Raw genomic sequence first — 20,824 nt, forward strand, 5'->3', positions numbered from 1 at the left:
TTGAAGTCTCCACAAAAAATGACAGACATGCATACATTCTTACATACACTTATATGTACATAAAAAAAATACATACACAAATATACGAACGTACATACACATATATACATACACAAATATACAAACGTACATACACATATATACATACACAAACATACAAACTTACATACGCACGTATACTTACGTACGTTACGTGCGAACGGTGGAGAGTGTTGATTTGATGTAACGCGATAAGCGGTGTGATGTTTAATTGTACAATGAAGAAGAGCCATGATAATCCTTCGTGGAAGTAATCTAGGTCAATATTAAGGTCTCATTCATTCGTTCGTTCGTTCATTCGTCTGTTTGTTCGTTCGTTCAATCGATCGCTCGTTCTTACATTCATTCAATCGTTCGTTCGTTCGTTTGTTTGTTTGTTTTCCCGTTCATCTGTGCATCCATTCATCCATCTATCCATTCATTCATTCATTTATTCATCCATTCATTCATTCATGTTTCCATTCACCCAATAGATAAATATAAATGAATAGATGGATGAATAGATGGATGAATGAATTGATGAATGGATGGATGGATAAATAAATAGATAGATAGACGGATATAACGATAACAACGATGATGACGATGATGGCGATGATGATGATGATAATGATGACGATGGTGGTGAGGATGACGATGGTGGTGATGACGATGACTTTCGAACGTTTGAATGAATTGTATGTAATGCAGCGTGATGAGTTGTATTGAAGATTTTTCTGAGAGGAGATTATTAAAGATGTGATGATGATGATGATGATGATGATGATGGTGGTGGTGATGATGATGATGGTGGTGATGATGATGATGATGATGAGGATGATGAGGATGGAGATGAGGATGATAGTGAGGATAATAATTTTTTAAGTTTTAGAATAAAATAATATGAAAGACCACTTTATCATCATCATCGTCGGATGGATGGATGGATGGATGGATGGATGAATGGATGAATGGATGGATGGACAAATGGACAAATGGATGGATGGATAGATATGATATATATCACATATAAATAATTAAATAAGTGCCACCTTCCTGCCAGCATAATGCTCGAATAATATTTCTCGGAGACATGCCTCTCTTTAATGTCGACTTAATATTTTATTCATCTTTCTATTTGGTCAAATTGAAATTCTGAAAAAATGAATTTATTTCTTTCTCTTTATTTTTTTTTTGTTTTCATTATTTTATACTTTTAATTTAATTGAAACATAAGAAGGTTATACATATCTGCTTACAAACACATTTTAGTATAGCTCTTACATAGATGTGTGTGTATGTAGGCGGAGAGAGAGAGAGAGAGAGAGAGAAAGAGAGAGAAAGTAAAAGACAGACAAACATACATACAAAAAACCTGTTTTAATAAAAATACACATGAACAATAAATATATATACCATACAATATAATGTATGCGCGTATGCGTGTATATGTAGAGAGAGAAAGAGAGGGAGAAAGAGAAAAAGAATTAAATGAAAGAGGAAGGAGAGAATGTGATAGTAAGAGAGAGAGTCAAGTATTCCCGTGACATTTTTTTCTTCCTAATTCTTTCATTTTAAAATGATGATGATGATGACGACGACGACGATGATGATGATGAAAAAATAATGGTAAATATGATGATGATTATCATTACGGCATTTGTTATTAATATCACTACTAAAATTGCACCTATCATATTTTTTCTTCAATCTTCTATTTGAAAACTCACAAATCATCAGCTTAGTCTAACGTTATCAATAAAATTATTAATTTCATTATCATCCGTCTTATCATGTCATCATCATCATCATTATCGTGCTTCATTAATATTTATTATCATCTGTTTTATCATTATCGTGAACATCATTTCTTATCATCACCATATTCAACACTACCATCATCATCATTATCAAATTCATCATCATCATCTTCATCATTAGCGTCGTCATTACCATATCTAGCGCCATCTTCATCGTCATTGGTACATCGTCATCATCATTCTCATCATTATCTTCTTCTTTTCTTCTCAATCTTCTTCTTCATAACCGGCATTATCACTCACATCGTCATCGTCGTCGTCATCAAAGTCATCACCATCTTAAACTATCTTTGAAGCCCTTAGCATAGCAGAAAGCATGCATAGCGACTCAATTACCTCCTAATACCTTATTATACAAATAGCCGTACGTATGTTTTGTATCTGTATGTATGTATCAGTACTTAAGTATAATTTATATGGTCAAGTTTATTAGTGATGCTAATATACACACACTAAAACATTCATACATACCATGTATTGTACAACTAGCCCTACGGCTAAATCAAAACAAAGTTATGCTAAAAAATGATCGGATATTTTTATTCGACTGCGACTCCAAGCTAGACCGTGTCGTTAATTCAAATTTTTCTTAATTTTTCTTTATTTTAAAAGGTAACGCGTTTTTCAGTATATTAACTGTCTTGTAACTTTAGTGAAAAAATCATTTATACATGAAATAATTTTTCTAAATTAGTGCTCTGTATTACGCGTGTTTGATCTAATATCTCGAGACTTTTGTGTTGCCATCATAAGGTTTCTTACTCTTGAATATGGTCATGTTTCATTGTTTGTGATGCTTCTGACATCTTTCACTAGTTTGAAAGTTTCTCAAATTCATTAAAGTATTTAATTTTCGTTCATGTTTTTTTTTTTATAAATTACTGTAAATCACAAATGATTTGCGAAGTTTCTTTCATTTAATAATAGTAGTATGCTATCTGAGTAGAAAGATAACGCAAGAGTTAATATATTTTTTTTGGAGTCGATCGAAACCCGGAATAGGAGTCGGAAAATCTTATCCGGATTTGAAAAACTTTATCCGGATTTGGAGTCGGATTATAAACCGGAATCTTTGTATTGCATGCGTTGATGTTATAGGCTGAGATCTTTTTGCATTCAAACCTGGTCACTGCGACAGCAGAACCAGACGCCCTAACCGTTACTCCATCATTTATATTATTATTTTTAATCATAATTTTTACCTTTGCCTTGACTGTCATCGGCATTATCACCATCATCACAGTCTGCATCATTGTTGCTTGGCATTGTGTTGGAAGTTTTATTGTTGTTGTTGTTATTGTTGATGATGAAAAAGACGATGCCGTTGTTGTTGTTGATGTTGATGTTAGTGGATGTGTTGTTGTTGTTGTTGTTGTTTGTGACGTTGATGACGACGTTGTTGATGTTGTTGTTATTGTTGTTATTGTTGTCGTTGGGGTTGTTGTTGTTGGTGTTTGTGACGTTGATGATGACGTAGTTGATGTTTTTGTTGATTTTGTTGACTTGACAATGTTGATGTCATCGATTCTGTAGTTAACTTTATGGCAGAAGATTTGAAGTTACTATAACGAATGTGGTTCTTTGTTTTATTTTTTTTTTTAAATTGGGATTCATCTGTTTATTTGGGATTGTTGTTGTTGTTGTGCTTGTTGTTGTGATCGTTGTTGTTATAGACTGTTGTTGTTCTTCTTCTTCTTCTTGTGGTTGTTGTTGGTGTAGCCGCTGTTGTTCCCCACTAACAATATTTTATTACTAATAAAGTGTTCTTTCGCATTAACTTCAGATATGTATTTATCATTTCACAGTATGAAACATTGCTTACTGTAGGTACTAAACTAACAACGATTCAGTTGATATTTGTAACTTGTTGTGTTATGGCGTCCCCCCGTTTGCTTGTTTAGGGCAAAAAATGGCCTAAAATGCATTGGTGGAAGTTTTTCGGTTTTGACGATGACGGTGATGATGATGTGATGACGACGACGATGATTAGAAAATAGAAATCAATAAGTCGTTGGGTTGCGATAAGTTTTTACCAATTAAGTTTTTCGCAACATATCGCCGAGTTTAATCGACCGAAATTAAATTTCTCCTCTTCACTCATCGACTTATTAATGGCTTAATTATTTGCTCTTTTTATTTTTGAGTCGATCTTTCGGCACTTAACTCTTCGCTTCATCAAGTCCTAACAATGGTGAATTCAGCGTGAAAACATTCAACAGCATTCTACCAACGCATGAAATGAAGAAATGTAGACGTAAAAAATCAACAATTGAAACATCAGTACAACAAAAAACACGTCCACAAAGACCGTCGCGAACATTTTCAAGATCTCAAACACGCACACACGCATGCGCGCGAGACAACGCAACAACTTTATATAAAGATCGTAAGTAGAAAGAGGAGGAATGGAGGAGGAGGAGGAGGCATTTATATAGCGCTTCATTCATATAGCGCTTCATAGGCGATGAAGATGCATTGGATAAGCACACGCCGCACAAAAGTCTATCTTAATCCTCATTGGCTGACAACTAAACCGGAAATACGTGGAAAGCATGTATGCCTGACTTTGTATATTTACGCACATATTCTTTATATCTTTATACAAGGATCGTATGTATATATATATATATATATATATATATATATATATATATGTGTGTGTGTGTGTGTGTGTGTGTGTGCGTGTGTGTGTGTGTGTAATATATGTTGAAATCAACTTAAATGATTAGAGGCACCTGTACAGTTATACGCACTCGCCATCACCCAGCCATGTTGTTATTAACATCATCAGCATCTGCAACATCATCATCGTCATCAGCATTATTGTTATCATCATCGTTAACATTATGAACTGAGGCGATGTTGTCATCATTGTTACCATCATTAATGACAACATCATCATCTTATCATCGCCATGTTGTCGTCGTCATAGTCAGATATCTATTTTATTATTATTATTAATATTAACTAAATTAATTTTGTTTTTTTTTTGCGATTACCGTTTTCAAAATTTAATTCAAAAATGAAATTGACACATCTATCAAGAAACAAACGTATTACATTCGTTCATTATACTTACATATTGTATAATATGTATTATAATGTATATACTCGTACCAGTAACAGAGAGATATGGCGAAAGAGAGTGCTAGCAAATCTTCAATTGTAAATGATTGTCCAATCAGGAAGCAGGATAAGATCGGATCATATTCTCCATACATCTTCCTCTTTCTTCTCTTTTATTCATACACGCCTGCCTCTCTATTTGTCTCTCTGCCTGGTTGTTTGTAAGTCTGGCTATTTGTCTGTCTGTCTGTCTGTCTGTTCGGCTATTTGTCTACATACATGCGTAGATCAAATGATGCTCAGGCAAATGCAACTGTTTGATTTCGTTCATTTCATTCACATCATATCTTTCTTTAACTTTCTTTCTTCTTGTCTGTCGGTCTGCGTTTGTGTGTTTGGGTGTTTGTGTCTGTATATTTAACTGTATATTTGAATGTTTCATGTTCGTTTCTATTAATGTCTATGTAATGGATATGCCTTCTTTTTAACTACATTTTGTGATACCCACATTTGGGAGTGATTTTATCCTTTTTCAAGAAGGTGGTTTCACTGGCTTTTGCATCTGCGTGGAATGTGGATGCTGGTTTGTGCTTCCAGGCAAATTTTAAATATGTGCGCATATATATTTGTTACACTCAAACAAGACACATACACGTATGTATGTATGTATATATATATATATATATATATATATATTCATTTATTTATTTATATATATGTATATATATATATATATAATATACCTATTATATACCTTTATACCAATTCAAATAAGGAAAATTGAACAGACAAACTTTAAATTGATTAATGCCAACAATTCGGTAGAATTCATACAATACTATATATATATATATATTCTATTCATATATTTATATATATATACATACTGCATTATTGTAAGGACGTATGTATGTATGAGATATCCTGATGTATAGCCAATGAGAGGCAGTAGATTACATCACGTGTTCATGACGTAATTATTATCAATGAATGATGGGATTTACGAGCAGAAGTGATTATTTCGGCGCGAAAGTGATCGTCCATGTATCAATCATTGTTCAATTAAAAATTAAGTAGTACCAAAGAATAATATTTAACGATATTACGTAATACTCAGCGATATTCGGAAGTAAATTTTGATGTCTATCGTTGTGTGAGTGTCGTGTTTTGTTGTGTGTAACCCTATAAAATTGTGTATGTATGTATGTTTTTAAACAAAGTGTGACGACACCTGTACGTGAAGTTTGCATATGTGTGTTTTTGTGTGTGTGTGGTGTGTGTTTGTGTGTGTATGTGGTGTGTGTATGTGGTGTGTGTGTGTATGTGGTGTGTGTGTATGTATTTGTTTGAGTGTGTTTTTCTATGTACTCAAATATAAGTTTGGGCAAATATAAAATTTTGACTACGTATATATAATAATAAGAGCGTGTTTATAAAGTTAAAAATCATATTTGTCATGTATGTTTGTGTATTACCAGGTATGTAGATGTGTTGTCATGTATGTTTGTCTGTTTTTTTTTGTATCTCGTGTAACACACAAAAGGTTTTGAAATAATGGTTGTTGTTGCTGCTGTTGTTGAGCTCTATTAGGTGTTCATGTTATCGTCTAGAATTAACAAATGTCAATGTTATCATTTAAATTAAAATGATGATACACTAATTACGGTCCGCTATCATACGCAGACAAGCAAACACTCATACGCAGACAAGCAAACACATCTCTCGATATACTTCATACGTAGGTACACAAACAAACATACACACACACACAAACGGATACGCAAACACAGAGAGACACACACAAGCGCAGACACAGACGGACACAAAAAGAAACATATTTTTAATCAGTGCGGATAAAAGAATTACCGGGTAACATACGGGCAAACACACACACAGGCACACACACAGACAAACAAATTTGCACACATACACATACAAACACATACACTGACAAACACAAAAGCTAAATCCCATTACATATATAATTATCTACAATTATATATGCATATAATACATATATATATATATATATATATATATATATATATATATATATATTATTTGTATACACTAATATAGGAATTGTTGACAACGGTCATGACATGACATGTTATACGTCAAAGCCCATCACCTCTAGGCCAAATTGGATTAACAAGAAGATTTCCGAATGGATGAATGCATGGATGGACGGACGGATAAGTGAATGAATAGATGGATGAATAGATGAATGAATGAATGGTGAAAGGATTGATGGATGGATGGATGGTTAGATGGATGGATGGATGTATGGATGGATGGATGGATAGATGGCTGGATGGGTGCATGCATGGATGCATGCATGCATGGAAGGACGGACGGACAGAAAGACGGACGGACGGACGGATGGATGGATAGATGGATGTGTAGATTGATGGATGGATAGATAGGTGGATTGGCGAATGGTTGTCTGGATGGGTGAGTGAATGAACGAATGAGTAGATCGATTGATGAAAAAACGAACGAATTAATGAATAAATGAACGAATGGATGCATAAAAGCATGTATTTATAAAAACTTTTTTATATAAGTGAATGAATAAAAAGTTAAAGGTAAAGGAGGAAAGATGAATGAATGACTAAAAGTTGGATGAACGAACGAAGTAATAGATGGATGGATGAGTAAAGACAGTTGGACAGATGGATAATTATATAGTTGAATGCGATATATATTTCCTTTCAACAGTTATGATTTTAACAATCAATATCAATAACATTAACCTTCAACAAGAAGCATAATTAATGTTATGCGTATGTGTATGTGAGTGTGTGTGCATGTGTGTGTGAGTACACGTATTCAAAAAAATTCTGAAGTAGAAAAGAAAGCTCATTAAAAAAGCAAAAAAGAGAGAAAAAGAGAGAAAAAGAGAGAAAAAAGCAGAAAACTCTCTTCAAAATTTTACCCAAATTGAGATTTTGAAAAGAAGAATGGAAGTAGTTGGAATGTGGTGATATTCAACAAGTGGCACAAGGACTTCACGAATGTTATCCGTTGTTGACCGCGATCTCTTCTCCCTGCAATCTTTCCAGTAGTTAGTAGTTAGTTGTTAGATTTTCCATTTTTTCCTTCCGCATGATGTGACCAAAAAACTTCAACTGCCCCCGTCGGATTATCTGTAGCAATTTCCTCTTTTCATAACCGGACTGTTTTAAACTATAGAAAGAAACTTATATTAAAACATACGTGTGTTAGAGATATGAATAAGTAGCATTGCAATTTATAATAATATAACCATAGATATAGATATAGATATATAATATTATATAACATAATATAATTATATCCATGAATTTAACCAAAACGACTTACAGACGAATAACTCGAACATGAATCCACGCTAGCAGTCTGGTGATTAAATTTGTAAATTACCAACATTGTTCAATTCAAGTTTTCTATTTTTTTCTCTAACTTTTTTTAGAGTTGTTACGACAGGAACAATTAAAGCATAGTAACAATTGTAATGTAATGTAAATCTATGTAGGTGGAGTACAATAGTTTCAATCAGCCAATCATTAGATTAATTAATGAATCAATGAATGAATGAATCAATCAATCAATCAATCAACCAATCAATCTAATTGGTCACTCAACATATCAACCAATCTATCTATCTATTAATCGATCAAAATTATTTTATATCGTTTTTTCCGTCCGGTTAAACTGCGATTTTTGATGAATTTTGCCTGTAGAGATCTGCTCTGCTGATTCTGTTTTAGGTGATTGTCAGAGAGACTGACGGCCGGTCAGATCTTAGGACAAAGAAACAATTTTTTAAGTTTGTAAGTTTGTAACTTAAGTTCGTAATCATATATTTATAATAAATAGAGCCAATGATTGATTCATGTGACATGCTTGAACCAAATTGCGATATAACAATACATCATTCAAATATTCGTTTCTAAACAAGTTTCTTCACAAAAAGGATTAGTTGTTAAATAATGCATCTTTATGATTATTTGGTTTTTATAGTTAATTTTATACTTTTAATCAGTCAAAAATGAATAAAATGACAAAAATATTGGCACGAAATTGACTGCAACAGAGAACCAAGAACAAAAAGCACAGATCCTAAAGTAATGTTTTGAATCTAAAATTTCTGCATTATCGCTAAATAAAAAACTCCAACATAGTTAATTTAGTTAGATTTAATTAAATTATTTATATTATTTCAAAGAAATATAGCTTATTATAAAAATTCAATTATGCTTAAAGTTAGCATTTTGGATTTTCATTTCAAATTTGGAAAATTTGGAAAATATTTTTTAATATTCCATTCATTCAATTCAATCAATTCAAATTTTCTTAGAAGCAAAGAGAGATAGTACTTATAATTTTATATATGGATAAAGATAAACTGTATGTATTGTTTGGTATGTCTGTTAAGTTTCAGGTCTTAATGAAGTCAGTCATAATTATTTCCTAATTTATAACCAGAAAATGTTCTTATATATTTTTTGGCTTGAGCCTAGTTCTTGCTTTAAGTAAGTACTACTTTAGATAAAAAAAACTGGTAACAGATAAAGAAGCTATTATTAAACTATAAGAAATTAGTAATAACTACAAATTTTAAACATAAGTTTTGAAAATTAAATAATAAAGATAAGGAGAATAATATAGTTATAGATTATTTTAGTAATTATATTAAAAAACATGAGCATAGAAACCTTGAAATTTGAATAGATAAATAATATGGTAGTAAACATAATATAATTATAGTATTAAATATAATAAAACTGTACTACTACAGTTATGATATTTCTTTACACTAACCCTATTATTACTCTATGAAAAAAGTTTCATAGAAGCTATGTTTATTCTTGCCTTCTTGCAATAAAATTGTTTATTTTCCTTAGCAAGGAAATCTGCAGTTTGAAGACAAATGGCCAAACATGCGACCGACGGTGTTGAAACTTCTCCATCAAGAACCTGTAACCAGGGAGGAATGGCAGGATTTGTTTTGGTCAGAAGATCGAATTTTTTTCAATTATTTAAAATTTTTATATTTTTTTTAATGTTGTGATCTAAAACAATGTGGATACTCTTTGAACAATTCACTAGTGAATAATCAATGAGTTGGTTTTGGTTTGTTGATAGGTGCTCTAGGATTTTGGTTAAATAAATGAAACTTGCATAATGTCTTATAAGTTTAATGTTTTCACTATTACTACGTGGGTTTTAATTTACTATTACTATGTGGGTTTTAATTTGATCGTTCACATGATTTTTAATTTAGAGTAATTTGATTAGTCGAATTTGCTTAAAATAAGATACAGAGTCATATTTTTTACAATATCGTGTATATCAAGCTTGGTTGATGAATAGAAATGAATCATTATTACATCTCTGTACTTCTAGGTCTGTGCATTCAGTTTGCCTGTGGGATGAGAAAGGTGCCTCAAAGGTGCACAAGGCTCTCCACGACGACATACTCTGGTTCATTAAAGGAGCTCAAAATGTTATATTAATAATAATTCTGAATCAATCAATCAACAATTATATAAATTAGGCATTCAGTATTTTATTTTTCTAGCAGTCATTACAACATTTTAACATTTATTTCTTATGATATTCATTTAATATTTACTTGGCAACATGCTCACCAGCCAGCAAAATAATTTATATTGGACAGAGAGTTCTCCTACACCAAGATGATTCAGCTCTGTTGAAGGCTTACATAGCAGAGTGGAGCAAGTTTTTCACACAATGTGATTACCTGCCCAAACCATTCGGTCAGTTGGAGGCCACGCTGATTGGAAAGGGCTCTGCTCGTCCCAACAAAACTCCCGGCGAAGAAAGTATTGTCAGAAAAGTTCGTTTGTTTAACACTGTGAAGATGATATTCAGCTTAGATATACTTGAATTATAAGCATGTAGATGCCTAATATTTTTGATGCTCAATAATATTAAACACTCTTGAAACAAGTAGTTTCTTTTGTTTTCAAGTTAATGCTGGACAGCTGGAATCAGAGCATCTTTTCAAACATAAAGGACAGACTGCAGGATAGTGCCATGAAGTTGGTGCATGCTGAAAGGAATGGCGAGGCATTCGATACACAGCTAGTCATTGGGGTTCGAGAATCTTATGGTTAGTCTGTCTGTCTTTATGTCTCTATATCTGTTTGCCTGTCATACCCACCCACCCCCTTCCACACACACACACACCCTCACACACGCACAAACACACACACACTCACACACACACACACACTAGTGAACCTTAGTAGTAATTGTGAAGATAAGCTGAAGATATACAAAGACAACTTCGAAAAGGCATACATCAGCGCTACAGAAAGCTTCTATAAGGCTAAAGCTCTTGAATATAGGTGAGCAGTCATGTTAATAATGCATCATTTTGTGCTTTGATTTAGCATGTGGAGAATACACACAGACACACGCACACAGACACACACACACACACACATACACACACGCACAGGCAATTAAATGGCGTGCAGTGTTACATGAAGTATGCTGATACAAAGCTGAAGGAGGAGGAGAACAGGGCAGTCAGATATCTGGAGAGTAGGAAGGATTGTAAATCTGTCGAGACGGTAAGATTGTGAGTGACGTTATTGTAAGGTTACGTGATGGCGAAGTCATCGTGATGTCGCGTGATAATGTTTAACTAATAAATAAGAATGATGATGATGGATATAATTATAATTAAAATTCTTCATCATCTTCATCATTATTACAATGGTTATATATTGAACATTGAGATGATTTTGTTTAAATTTTATATTAATTCCACTTAGTTTAATTGTGTTTAATATCACTGCAAATTGAGAATTTTTATAAAAATAATTTGAATTTTTAAAAAGTTTTACACTTGAATGGTAATTATAGTAAGGTTAATTTTTTTCTTAATTGCATGTGAAGTCATTTTATAGTTTATACCAAATTGTATCATCATTGTTTTAGTCATCATAGTGAATAACATATATAATGTCATCTTTATGTTATGATATCATATCGTCATCTTTTTATCTTTATCTCCATCATTTGGGTATCATCATTTCATCAGCAGCATCAATTCATCCTATCATCATATTCGCATCGTGCAATGCGGCATTTTTTTAACCACCGTGTTGTCATATGATCATGCCACTATCTATATATCATCTGTTTTAGGATCATTTTCCATCATCGTCAACGTTCTCATCTTTATCCTCATTTTTATCATCATCTTCGTCATCATCTTCATCATCATCCTCATCTTCATCATCATCATCTTCGTCATCATCATCTTCATCATCATCCACAGTTAGTAGCATGTTGCGTCAAGGTGTTAGTAGCGGACCACAAAGACGAAATAATTGCTCAATGCCCTTCCATGATACATATAAACGAAGTCGATAGTTAGTAGATACATACATTGAGATACATTTGTTTGGATACTTACATTCAAATACATATATCATGATACATACACTGTGATTCATACATTGACATACATACATTGAGATACATGTGTTTGGATACATACAATCAAATACATATATCATGAAACATACACTGTGATTCATACATTGACATACATACATTGAGATACATGTGTTTGGATACATACAATCAAATACATATATCATGAAACATACACTGTGATTCATACATTGACATACATACATTGAGATACATACATGTCTCATTGTATTTTTGTATACGTGTTTATGTGCATTCCTATTTATGTTTGCCTTGCCTTGCAGAGCTTCGACTGATGTTCAGTTTGCTGGATCGCATCGACGACGGCATACAAGAGATGCTGAGGTACCTGGAGGACCACATCAAACTGCAGGGCAAAGAGGACATGAAGGCCTCAGCTGAAATCATCACCACCGTTCGTTATTCTGATTGCTTGTTGGCCGCGATGATTAACTGCTGACTGAATAGTGTGTCACAGTGATTGCATGAACTAACTCGCCATTTCAGTTAATTTACTGAAAATAAAAAACACTTACAAAAAACTATTTTTTCTCTACCAAGGACTCGGAGCAATACGTTGAAAAGTTACTGCAACTGTTCAATAGGTTCAGCTCATTAGTCAGAGATGCATTCAACGATGATCCAAGGTTTCTCACCTCCAGAGATAAGGTTCTTTTCGATACTTTTATGGTACCTTTCGATGATATATAAGATTGATAACTCCGAAACAACAATTTTCTACCTTCAGGCATTTGAAGATATAGTCAATGATACGTCAATTTTCAAATTAGAACTCGCTACAAAATCAAAAGGGTACATTTTTATTTTCGTCATTTTCGTTTAAATGTTTCATGTTATTTTGTTACTTGAATTGATATTTTTTCAATATAATTTTATTATAATTATTGGTATTATTAATTATTCTTCATTGGCTGACTGATTGACTGACTAATTTATTTAAGACTAGGTTGTTCGTTAATTCATTCATTTGTACATTGGCTGAATGAGTGAGTGACTGATTCATCCATTCTCTCACTCATTGATTGATTGATTGATTGATTGATTGATTGATTGATTAGTTAATTGATTGATTGATCGATTGATTGATTGATTGATTGATTGATTGATTGATTGATTAGTTAATTGATTGATTGATCGATTGATTGATTGATTGATTGATTAGTTAATTGATTGATTGATTGATTGATTGATTGATTGATTGATTGATCTCTCACAGTGTGACAAACTTGAAATCCATGGTTCCCGAGTCGAAATGTCCCGAATTGCTAGCCAACTACTGTGATATGCTTCTAAGGAAGACTCCTCTGAGTAAGAGGTTGACGTCTGAGGAGATCGAAAAAAAACTCAAAGATGTCGTTAGTGATGATGTCACGAGTGATGTCATGATGATTTCACGTTGATGTCGTGAGTGACGTCACGATTGATGTCACGAATGATTTTACGCTGATGTTGTGATGATATTCATGACTGTGATGATGGTCATGGAGATGTAACGGAGATGTCTTTTGTAATGACGTCATGGTGATGTCGTTGGAGATGCTGTTTACGATGATGTCATTACGATTGTGTGATGATGTCACGGTATACGGATATACACCATATATATCATATATATCATATCATGATACACACAGATATTAGTACTAAAATACGTGCGTAACAAAGATGTCTTCATGCGCTTCCACAAGACACACCTGATCAGACGGCTTATATTAGAATCGTCTGCTGATAGCGAAAAAGAGGAGAACATGGTTGACTGGTTGAGAGTGCGTTTGGTTTATTTTTTGTCTTTTTTTTGTGTGTGTCAATCCTTTTTTGTGTGTCAATCATCTTGTTTTTTAATACATTGTCACATTAAAAAACATCAAAAATAATGTTTTTAAGAAAAATAACAAACATGTTAATAATAACACAAACACACACCGTTCTATCATTTATTCATTCGTTTGTTCGTTCATTCATTCGTTCGTTTGTTCGTTCGTTCATTCATTCATTCATTCATTCACTCATTTACTAATTTCTTCTATCCATCCATCACATACAGGAAGTTGGAGTGCCAGCGGATTTTGTGAACAAGTTGCAAAGAATGTTTCAGGATATTAAGGTGAGTGAGGATTTGAACCAGGAATTCAAAGAAGTTCACAGGGATCACAATGAATACATTGCTGGTTGGTCGTTGTTCTGTGCTGTCTGGCTGTTGTTGCTGCGTGGTTGTTGTTGTTGTTGTGTGATGGTTGCTGCATGGTGGTTGTTGTTGTGTGGTGGTTGTTGCGTGGTTGTTGTTGTTGTGTGGTGGTTGTTGTGGTTCTTTTTCATTCCTTTGGCTGGTTTGTTACTCTTTGTTATGATTGGACGAATAATCTGATGTAAATAATAATTATAACTGTAGAACCTTGAAATTCACTCAACTGAACATTCCAAAATATCACAAACAACAAACGAATCAACACGACGTCTTGACATAAAAATGCCAAACTAGTAACAAATTTCCAAGTCACTACAACACTACGACAACAACAATGATGATGCAGACTCCATCAACATCAAAATCTTGAATGCCGGCGCATGGGCGAGAACCAGCGATCGAATACCCGTCACACTTCCTACAGAACTTGAAGATTATATACCCGAGGTATTTGCGTATTGTCTTTTACTTGTATTTGAAATTTTACTCGTGTATCTACTGTATTATATATTGTTTTATGTTCTTTTCTGTGTTAGGTTGCATAATGATCTTCACTGTTGTATTGTGTGTGTATTGCATGTATTATGTCTTGTGTGTGTTGGCTGGCTGACTGACCGACTGACTGATTTAAATTCACCTATCGAATTTCTGAACTAAGGTGGAAGAGTTTTACAGACAGAAGCACAGAGGTCGCAAGCTGCATTGGCACCATTTCATGTCCAACGGAATTGTTAGCCTCCTTCCTAATTACACTTTTTTTCTTTCAAACTATAAAATTTGTGATGTAATTTAATCAATTTTTGTGGTTTTCTTCACAGTTACGTTATTCATATCGGCGTAAATGTTAGCTGGCATAAACTTTGTATATGATTTTTTTTCTGGTGATAATTTTTAGTTTTAACTACCTACTTGAGTCTTTTCGATATATTCCAGAGTGCATTTAATTTAAAAAGTACATTATATTTGTTTATGTTGTATCCAGTCCTATGAAGAAATTTACAAGAGTGTTGTTCATAAATTTTTGTGATTTATATCTGAGTGTGATTTTTTATGAGTTTGTGTTAATAGTTTGATAATTCTATATTTGTGCGCGCGTACATTTGGTGGAAGGAAATAAATTTAGTATTTCAATCATTGGACCGAAAACAGATATCATTCTCAAACAAATCTGGAAAGTTCGACCTGGAGGTGACGACGTTTCAGATGGCGGTCCTGTTTGCTTGGAACGAACGCCCTCTGGAGCGGATCAGCTACGAAAGTCTCAAACTGGCAACTGAACTACCTGATTCTGAACTCACTAAGACCTTATTTGTTAGTTCTCCAATGCCTGTGCGTGTGTGTGTCGGCTATTTTAATTGCTCGGTTCTTTTGTTGAATTATTCATTTATTCATTTATCTATCCATACATCCATTCATCCGTCCATTCACTCACTCATTTATTCATTCATTCATTCATTTTTGAGCAAAATTAAACTGTAGTTGCATCTATTCAACTTAGTCGTTAAATCAAAATCTAATATTTCATTATACCATATTTTTTTTTTCAAAATAATTTCTTTCCAGAGTCTGGTACAGTCTCCTAAATTGAGGAAGCAAGTTTTGCTCTGCAGTCCTGAGGCTAAAAAGCCGACAGATATCAACGAGAGTTGCATGTTCTGGGTCAATCAAAACTTCAGCGTCATGTATTACATTTTTCCTTTTTTCATTCACTTTTCTGATTATTTCTCAAAATTTTTGGCTTACTAAATTATTAAAGTTATTTTTTAAAATCCAATTCGATGTTTTCATAATATGTATAAAATGTTTCAAAGTCGTTGCTTAGCTACTGATTACACCCTAGTAAATTATCGACAACTGTCTTAGTCACTTTCATTCATGTTTGTGTTGTTTTGTGTTTAGAAATATCACGCCGCCAACTACAAGTACGTACGTATACAAATATCTGACTCGTTGATCTAACTACTGCAAAAATGACACACATCAGCACACCCGTTGTATGAATAGCGTACCATCAAAAAGTTCCTAAAAATAATAATTAAAAATAATAAAAATAAGAATAATAATATACAAGCCACACCCACCAAATCCCTCTACCAGCAAAAACAACAAGCCCCAACCGCGAGGTAAAATAAGCCTGATTGGTCGGATGACATTTACCACAGACAGGGGCAAAGAGGAGGATAGTGATAGTATCATTCAGCTGAGGATACTGAGAGTTCAGGTGAGATGGTGAGGACGTTTGAGTGAGGGGTGAATATCATTTGTGTGAAGTCTGTATCATATCCTCTGTGCGTATATATCCTACGTGTGTCTGTTGTGGTGTGATGTAATGTCTTTTTAGTGTGTGTTTTTATCTATCATTTAAAATCAGATTATTATTTTTACAATTTTGATTCAAATATTGAATTTGTTTTACAGACGGATTGATATGTGAATTACTTCAGCGTAATTATTTTAGTTTGTAGTCGATTTAATTGTTTATAAATAATAATTAGGCCTCATAACTTCTCTCTCCTTTTACTTTTATTCTAGGAAGAGTGACCTTTAACCTTTTTAACCTTTCCTCATAGGAAGCCATAGTGAAAATCCTAAAGATGCGAAAGACGATAAGCAATGCAGCCTTACAGACTGAACTAGTAGAGATTCTGAAGAATATGTTTCTGCCTTCGAAGAAACTCATCAAGGAGCAGATTGAGTGGTTGATAGAGCACAAGTACATGCGCAGGGATGACGAAAACATCAACCAGTTTATCTATATGGCTTAATTCATCTCAATTTTAACGTTTTCTTCCATTTTTTATATTTATTTATTTATTTTTATTTATTTGTTTTTCTGTATTTTTTTTTATTCTGGTCGGCTGTTTTTATCATGATTATGTATACATAGTTTTTTTTTTGTAGAAATTTATTTAAAGTCTGTTGCTGTTCTTTTGTTTGTTTGTCGTTGTTGTTTTAACTTTCTTGTTGGTAGCACTTGTTATTGTTCATATTATTATTATTATTGTTGTTGTTGTTGTTGTTATTATTATTTTTATTGATTGTATTTATTATTATTGTTATTTATTTATGTTTTTATTATTATTTCTTATTGACTGAGTTACAAACAAGCAATTTACAACAAATGAACAATCTTAATAATGGATTGATGTAAACAATATTTCAATGAATTTAGTGTGGCTTTCAGTTTGACAAAGAGACCCGTTATAATCAGCACTTCCTTCATTTTATTTGCTTTTCCGATTTTTTCCCAATTTATTTTTTAATTAATCTTCTGATTTCTATAATTCATCAAACCAGTATTCATATTATTTCAACGAGGTGTACATTTACTGGCAACGATCTGACTTAACGTTGTTAAAGTTTTTTTTTCTATTTAACGAATTAAATTTCAAACGAAACAACTACCCTTACGAAATTGCCAAAATTTGTAAAACGTCGGAGAAAGCATTGAAACAAATAATAATCAACTGATCAGAAGGTGGAGGTAATGTACGTTTACCTCGGCAACATCTTAGCACCTGGCCTGAGAAGCGATGATATTAACCATTGAACATTGGCAGTGGTCTTCAGTTTAACTTTGTGATATTTCGTTGTTTGATTTTGCGCGCTTTTTGTTTTTTTTTCCAATACTTGTTTTTAGAATAAAATGTTAGCAATCTTACACAAAACAGATTCGCTTTGTTTTTTTTTTTCGTGAAATCACATTGTTCTAAGAGGCGGTCCCAAGCTTTCTAGGTAGTAAAGTTTGTTGCTGTGGATGAGTCGAATTTTCCCTGGTTTCTGATAAAGTTTGATCATTGTGTAATTATTTGAGTAATTACAGTAATTGAACTAAAGAAAAAGTTTCATAATGTAGACAACGCTTAAAAATCGAAAGCGTTCACAAAATCCTTTTGAAAGGAGAACGGAATTTACTCTCTTAGTCTTTACGTAGTCCCAGCTCACATTTCTATATGTAGGTATACTTAAACTTTACTTAATAATGTAATACTGGTACGATTTATTTGGCACGGCATCCAGGCATATTTGTTATTTCATGACGATAGCGTCCATGTAGAGAAATGCATGTGGGCAAGTTTGGAATTAAAATTGTTAACTTTAGTCAGTTATTAAAACACTTTGGCAAGAAAGCTCATTAACGTTGCACCGCCGAAGATATAAAAACTATATCCCCGTTATATATGATCACTTAATTGCAATAAATTTTGAATAATCTTCCTCACTGATGAGATCGCTTCAAATTGCTCGTTACTTCGTTAACATATATATTTTTACATATTACGTTCCGTATGTTTGTACGCGCATCTTATTTACAAACGTGTTTGTTGGTAATTGCTGGCATTGCACCAAACAATCGAATCTTATTTAATGTTCTTTGGTGGATTTAATGTTTTGCACGTGCAGCATCCAGATGAGGCCAGATTATTTTCAAACGACACGACACTGCTACCGACCTGCGACATTCATATTTAGATTATTTCATATCTGAAATTTTACGATTTGACAATTATTTGTTTAGAATTAAAAAGATCGAAGGAAAGTTGACTGCCTACAAATAACTTGATACTTTTATCACTATTATTGTTGACAGCACCAAGAGCAAAACAACTGCAACCAACAAACAACGACAAGCAGTTAACAAGACAAAAATGTCGAGTTCGTTCTCGTCAGCGGGTTAGATGCGGTGGTAGGTAAGTGGGCAGGCAAGCTGGCCATCCCAACTAATCTCAAAGATCTTCAGCGATCAGTGCAGATAGGCGGGTAGGCTCATTTATTAAATGCTTGCGGATTTATCGGCTGTCCTCATGACGATGGCTTGTCACTAAAGATCATTAATTTTATCGACATTTTACGGCGGACATTTGTTTGCAATGCTGGTTTTAAATTTAAAACGACGAAAATGTTTTTTTTAAATGTTTTAAACGAAAATTGATAAACCATTAATTAAAAAAGACATTGCAGAATGTTACAAAATTGTACATATTTAATAGATAATTATATTTTCGCGGACACAAGTGTTATAAGATTCAATTCGGCAGCAGGTGGGCATTCTCTAGGGACCAGCCAGCAAGCTCATCAGCATTCGAATGAATATTCAATTGCATGGCGGCATTGATGGAAGGAGAGAATTAAAGGAATCCATGAAAATGTGAGTGAATTTTGAATAAAATTGACATCATTCAACATGGAATGTGCAAACTTTTACTCTAGGAATTACATGTGCACATGTTTAAAGAGACTGAAAGAGAAAATAGAGAGAGAAAAAGAAAAAAGAGAGATAAAAGAATGAAAAGAGGGAAGATAATGATAAATGTGAAAGTGAAGAGAGGGAGAAAGAGAAAGTGACAACGTGTACAAACAAAAATACACGCAGACCTACAAGCAGACATAGAGACAAACAATGTTAATCTTTATGAACGACGATATATCGTTTAGCATCGCCGTTCACATCTGTATCAATAAAACCAATCCAGTGCATATGCCGTCAGTGTAGGTATGTGTGTATATGTATGTGTGTATGTGTATGTTTGTGTGTGCGCGCGTGTAAGTGTGTGTGTTTGTGGGTGTGTGTGTGTGTTGTGTGTGTGTGTGTGTTTCACTAGGCGCTAGTACTTGACTTAGAAATTGTGTACAAAAATCAGTGGGTGAATAAATTTCTGAATAAAACATGACTACAGCACTACAGTTCAATTTTTATCATCGGCTTCATTTTTTGCTGAATCATTATCATATCCGTCATTATCACATCCATCATCATTATCATCATTATCGTCATCGTCGTCGTCACCTCTCGACTTCCAAATCATTTTTTCCAAATTTATTTTCGCCGTCGCCATGTCTGCTGCGTGTCTTTTCCGCCATTTTGTCCTCCTGTTTTGAAACCACACCTGAGATGATGAGGATGATGAAGATGATGATGGTGATTGTGATTATGATGATGATCATGATGATGATGATCATGATGATGACGAAGATGGTGTTGATGATTGTGACAGCTATGATGATGCTGATGATGACGATAATTTTAAAGATGATGTTGATGATGATGAAAAAGGAAAAAAAAGACAGATGATAATGAAAACAGTTGCTCACTTTTATTTGACTCTCACTCATGTTTAGCTGGCCTGCCAATGATGTGCGTTCGCTGGCGGTCAAATACTTGACCGATTCGAAAGTTCGTTCCAACGCAAATATCTGCTCACCTTCATTTGTCGATGGATGGATGGATGGATGGATGGATGGATGGATGGATGGA

General features: G+C 33.5%; 2 protein-coding genes across 2 annotated transcripts in view; one reads left to right on the forward strand and one right to left on the reverse strand.

Annotated features, from left to right (window-relative positions):
- The first annotated feature begins 9,793 nt into the window (after positions 1-9,793).
- HELRODRAFT_97655 (hypothetical protein) lies at positions 9,794-17,912 on the forward strand. The gene is made up of 19 exons (XM_009014422.1): positions 9,794-9,900; positions 10,296-10,395; positions 10,570-10,749; positions 10,884-11,025; positions 11,152-11,263; positions 11,377-11,491; positions 12,205-12,298; positions 12,647-12,777; positions 12,924-13,031; positions 13,111-13,175; positions 13,600-13,738; positions 14,018-14,149; positions 14,428-14,551; positions 14,915-15,015; positions 15,227-15,298; positions 15,718-15,879; positions 16,132-16,250; positions 16,666-16,789; positions 17,139-17,912. The coding sequence occupies exons 1-19, from the start codon at positions 9,830-9,832 to the stop codon at positions 17,331-17,333; spliced, it is 2,286 nt and encodes a 761-aa protein (XP_009012670.1). The 5' UTR covers positions 9,794-9,829; the 3' UTR covers positions 17,334-17,912.
- A 2,478-nt stretch (positions 17,913-20,390) lies between these two features.
- Positions 20,391-20,824, reverse strand: part of HELRODRAFT_153075 (hypothetical protein) — a gene marked incomplete at both ends in the record, with an annotated part of 734 nt that continues 300 nt past the window's right edge. Inside the window, 2 exons of the mRNA XM_009014423.1 lie at positions 20,391-20,456; positions 20,662-20,771. Of these exons, the coding sequence (XP_009012671.1) occupies positions 20,391-20,456; positions 20,662-20,771 (176 nt within the window). The remainder of the gene's footprint in view (positions 20,457-20,661; positions 20,772-20,824) is intronic.

The sequence above is a fragment of the Helobdella robusta genome (assembly GCF_000326865.2).
Source record: "Helobdella robusta unplaced genomic scaffold HELROscaffold_13, whole genome shotgun sequence".
Lineage (NCBI taxonomy): Eukaryota > Metazoa > Annelida > Clitellata > Rhynchobdellida > Glossiphoniidae > Helobdella > Helobdella robusta.

Bases quoted from the DNA above. Each gene is read 5' to 3' on its own strand.
- HELRODRAFT_97655 (XM_009014422.1), top strand. From the start codon at position 9,830: ATGCGACCGACGGTGTTGAAACTTCTCCATCAAGAACCTGTAACCAGG. The intron at 12,778-12,923 runs GTTCGTTATTCT...TTCTCTACCAAG, and splicing joins CAGCTGAAATCATCACCACC to GACTCGGAGCAATACGTTGA. The intron at 15,016-15,226 runs GTATTTGCGTAT...TTCTGAACTAAG, and splicing joins TTGAAGATTATATACCCGAG to GTGGAAGAGTTTTACAGACA.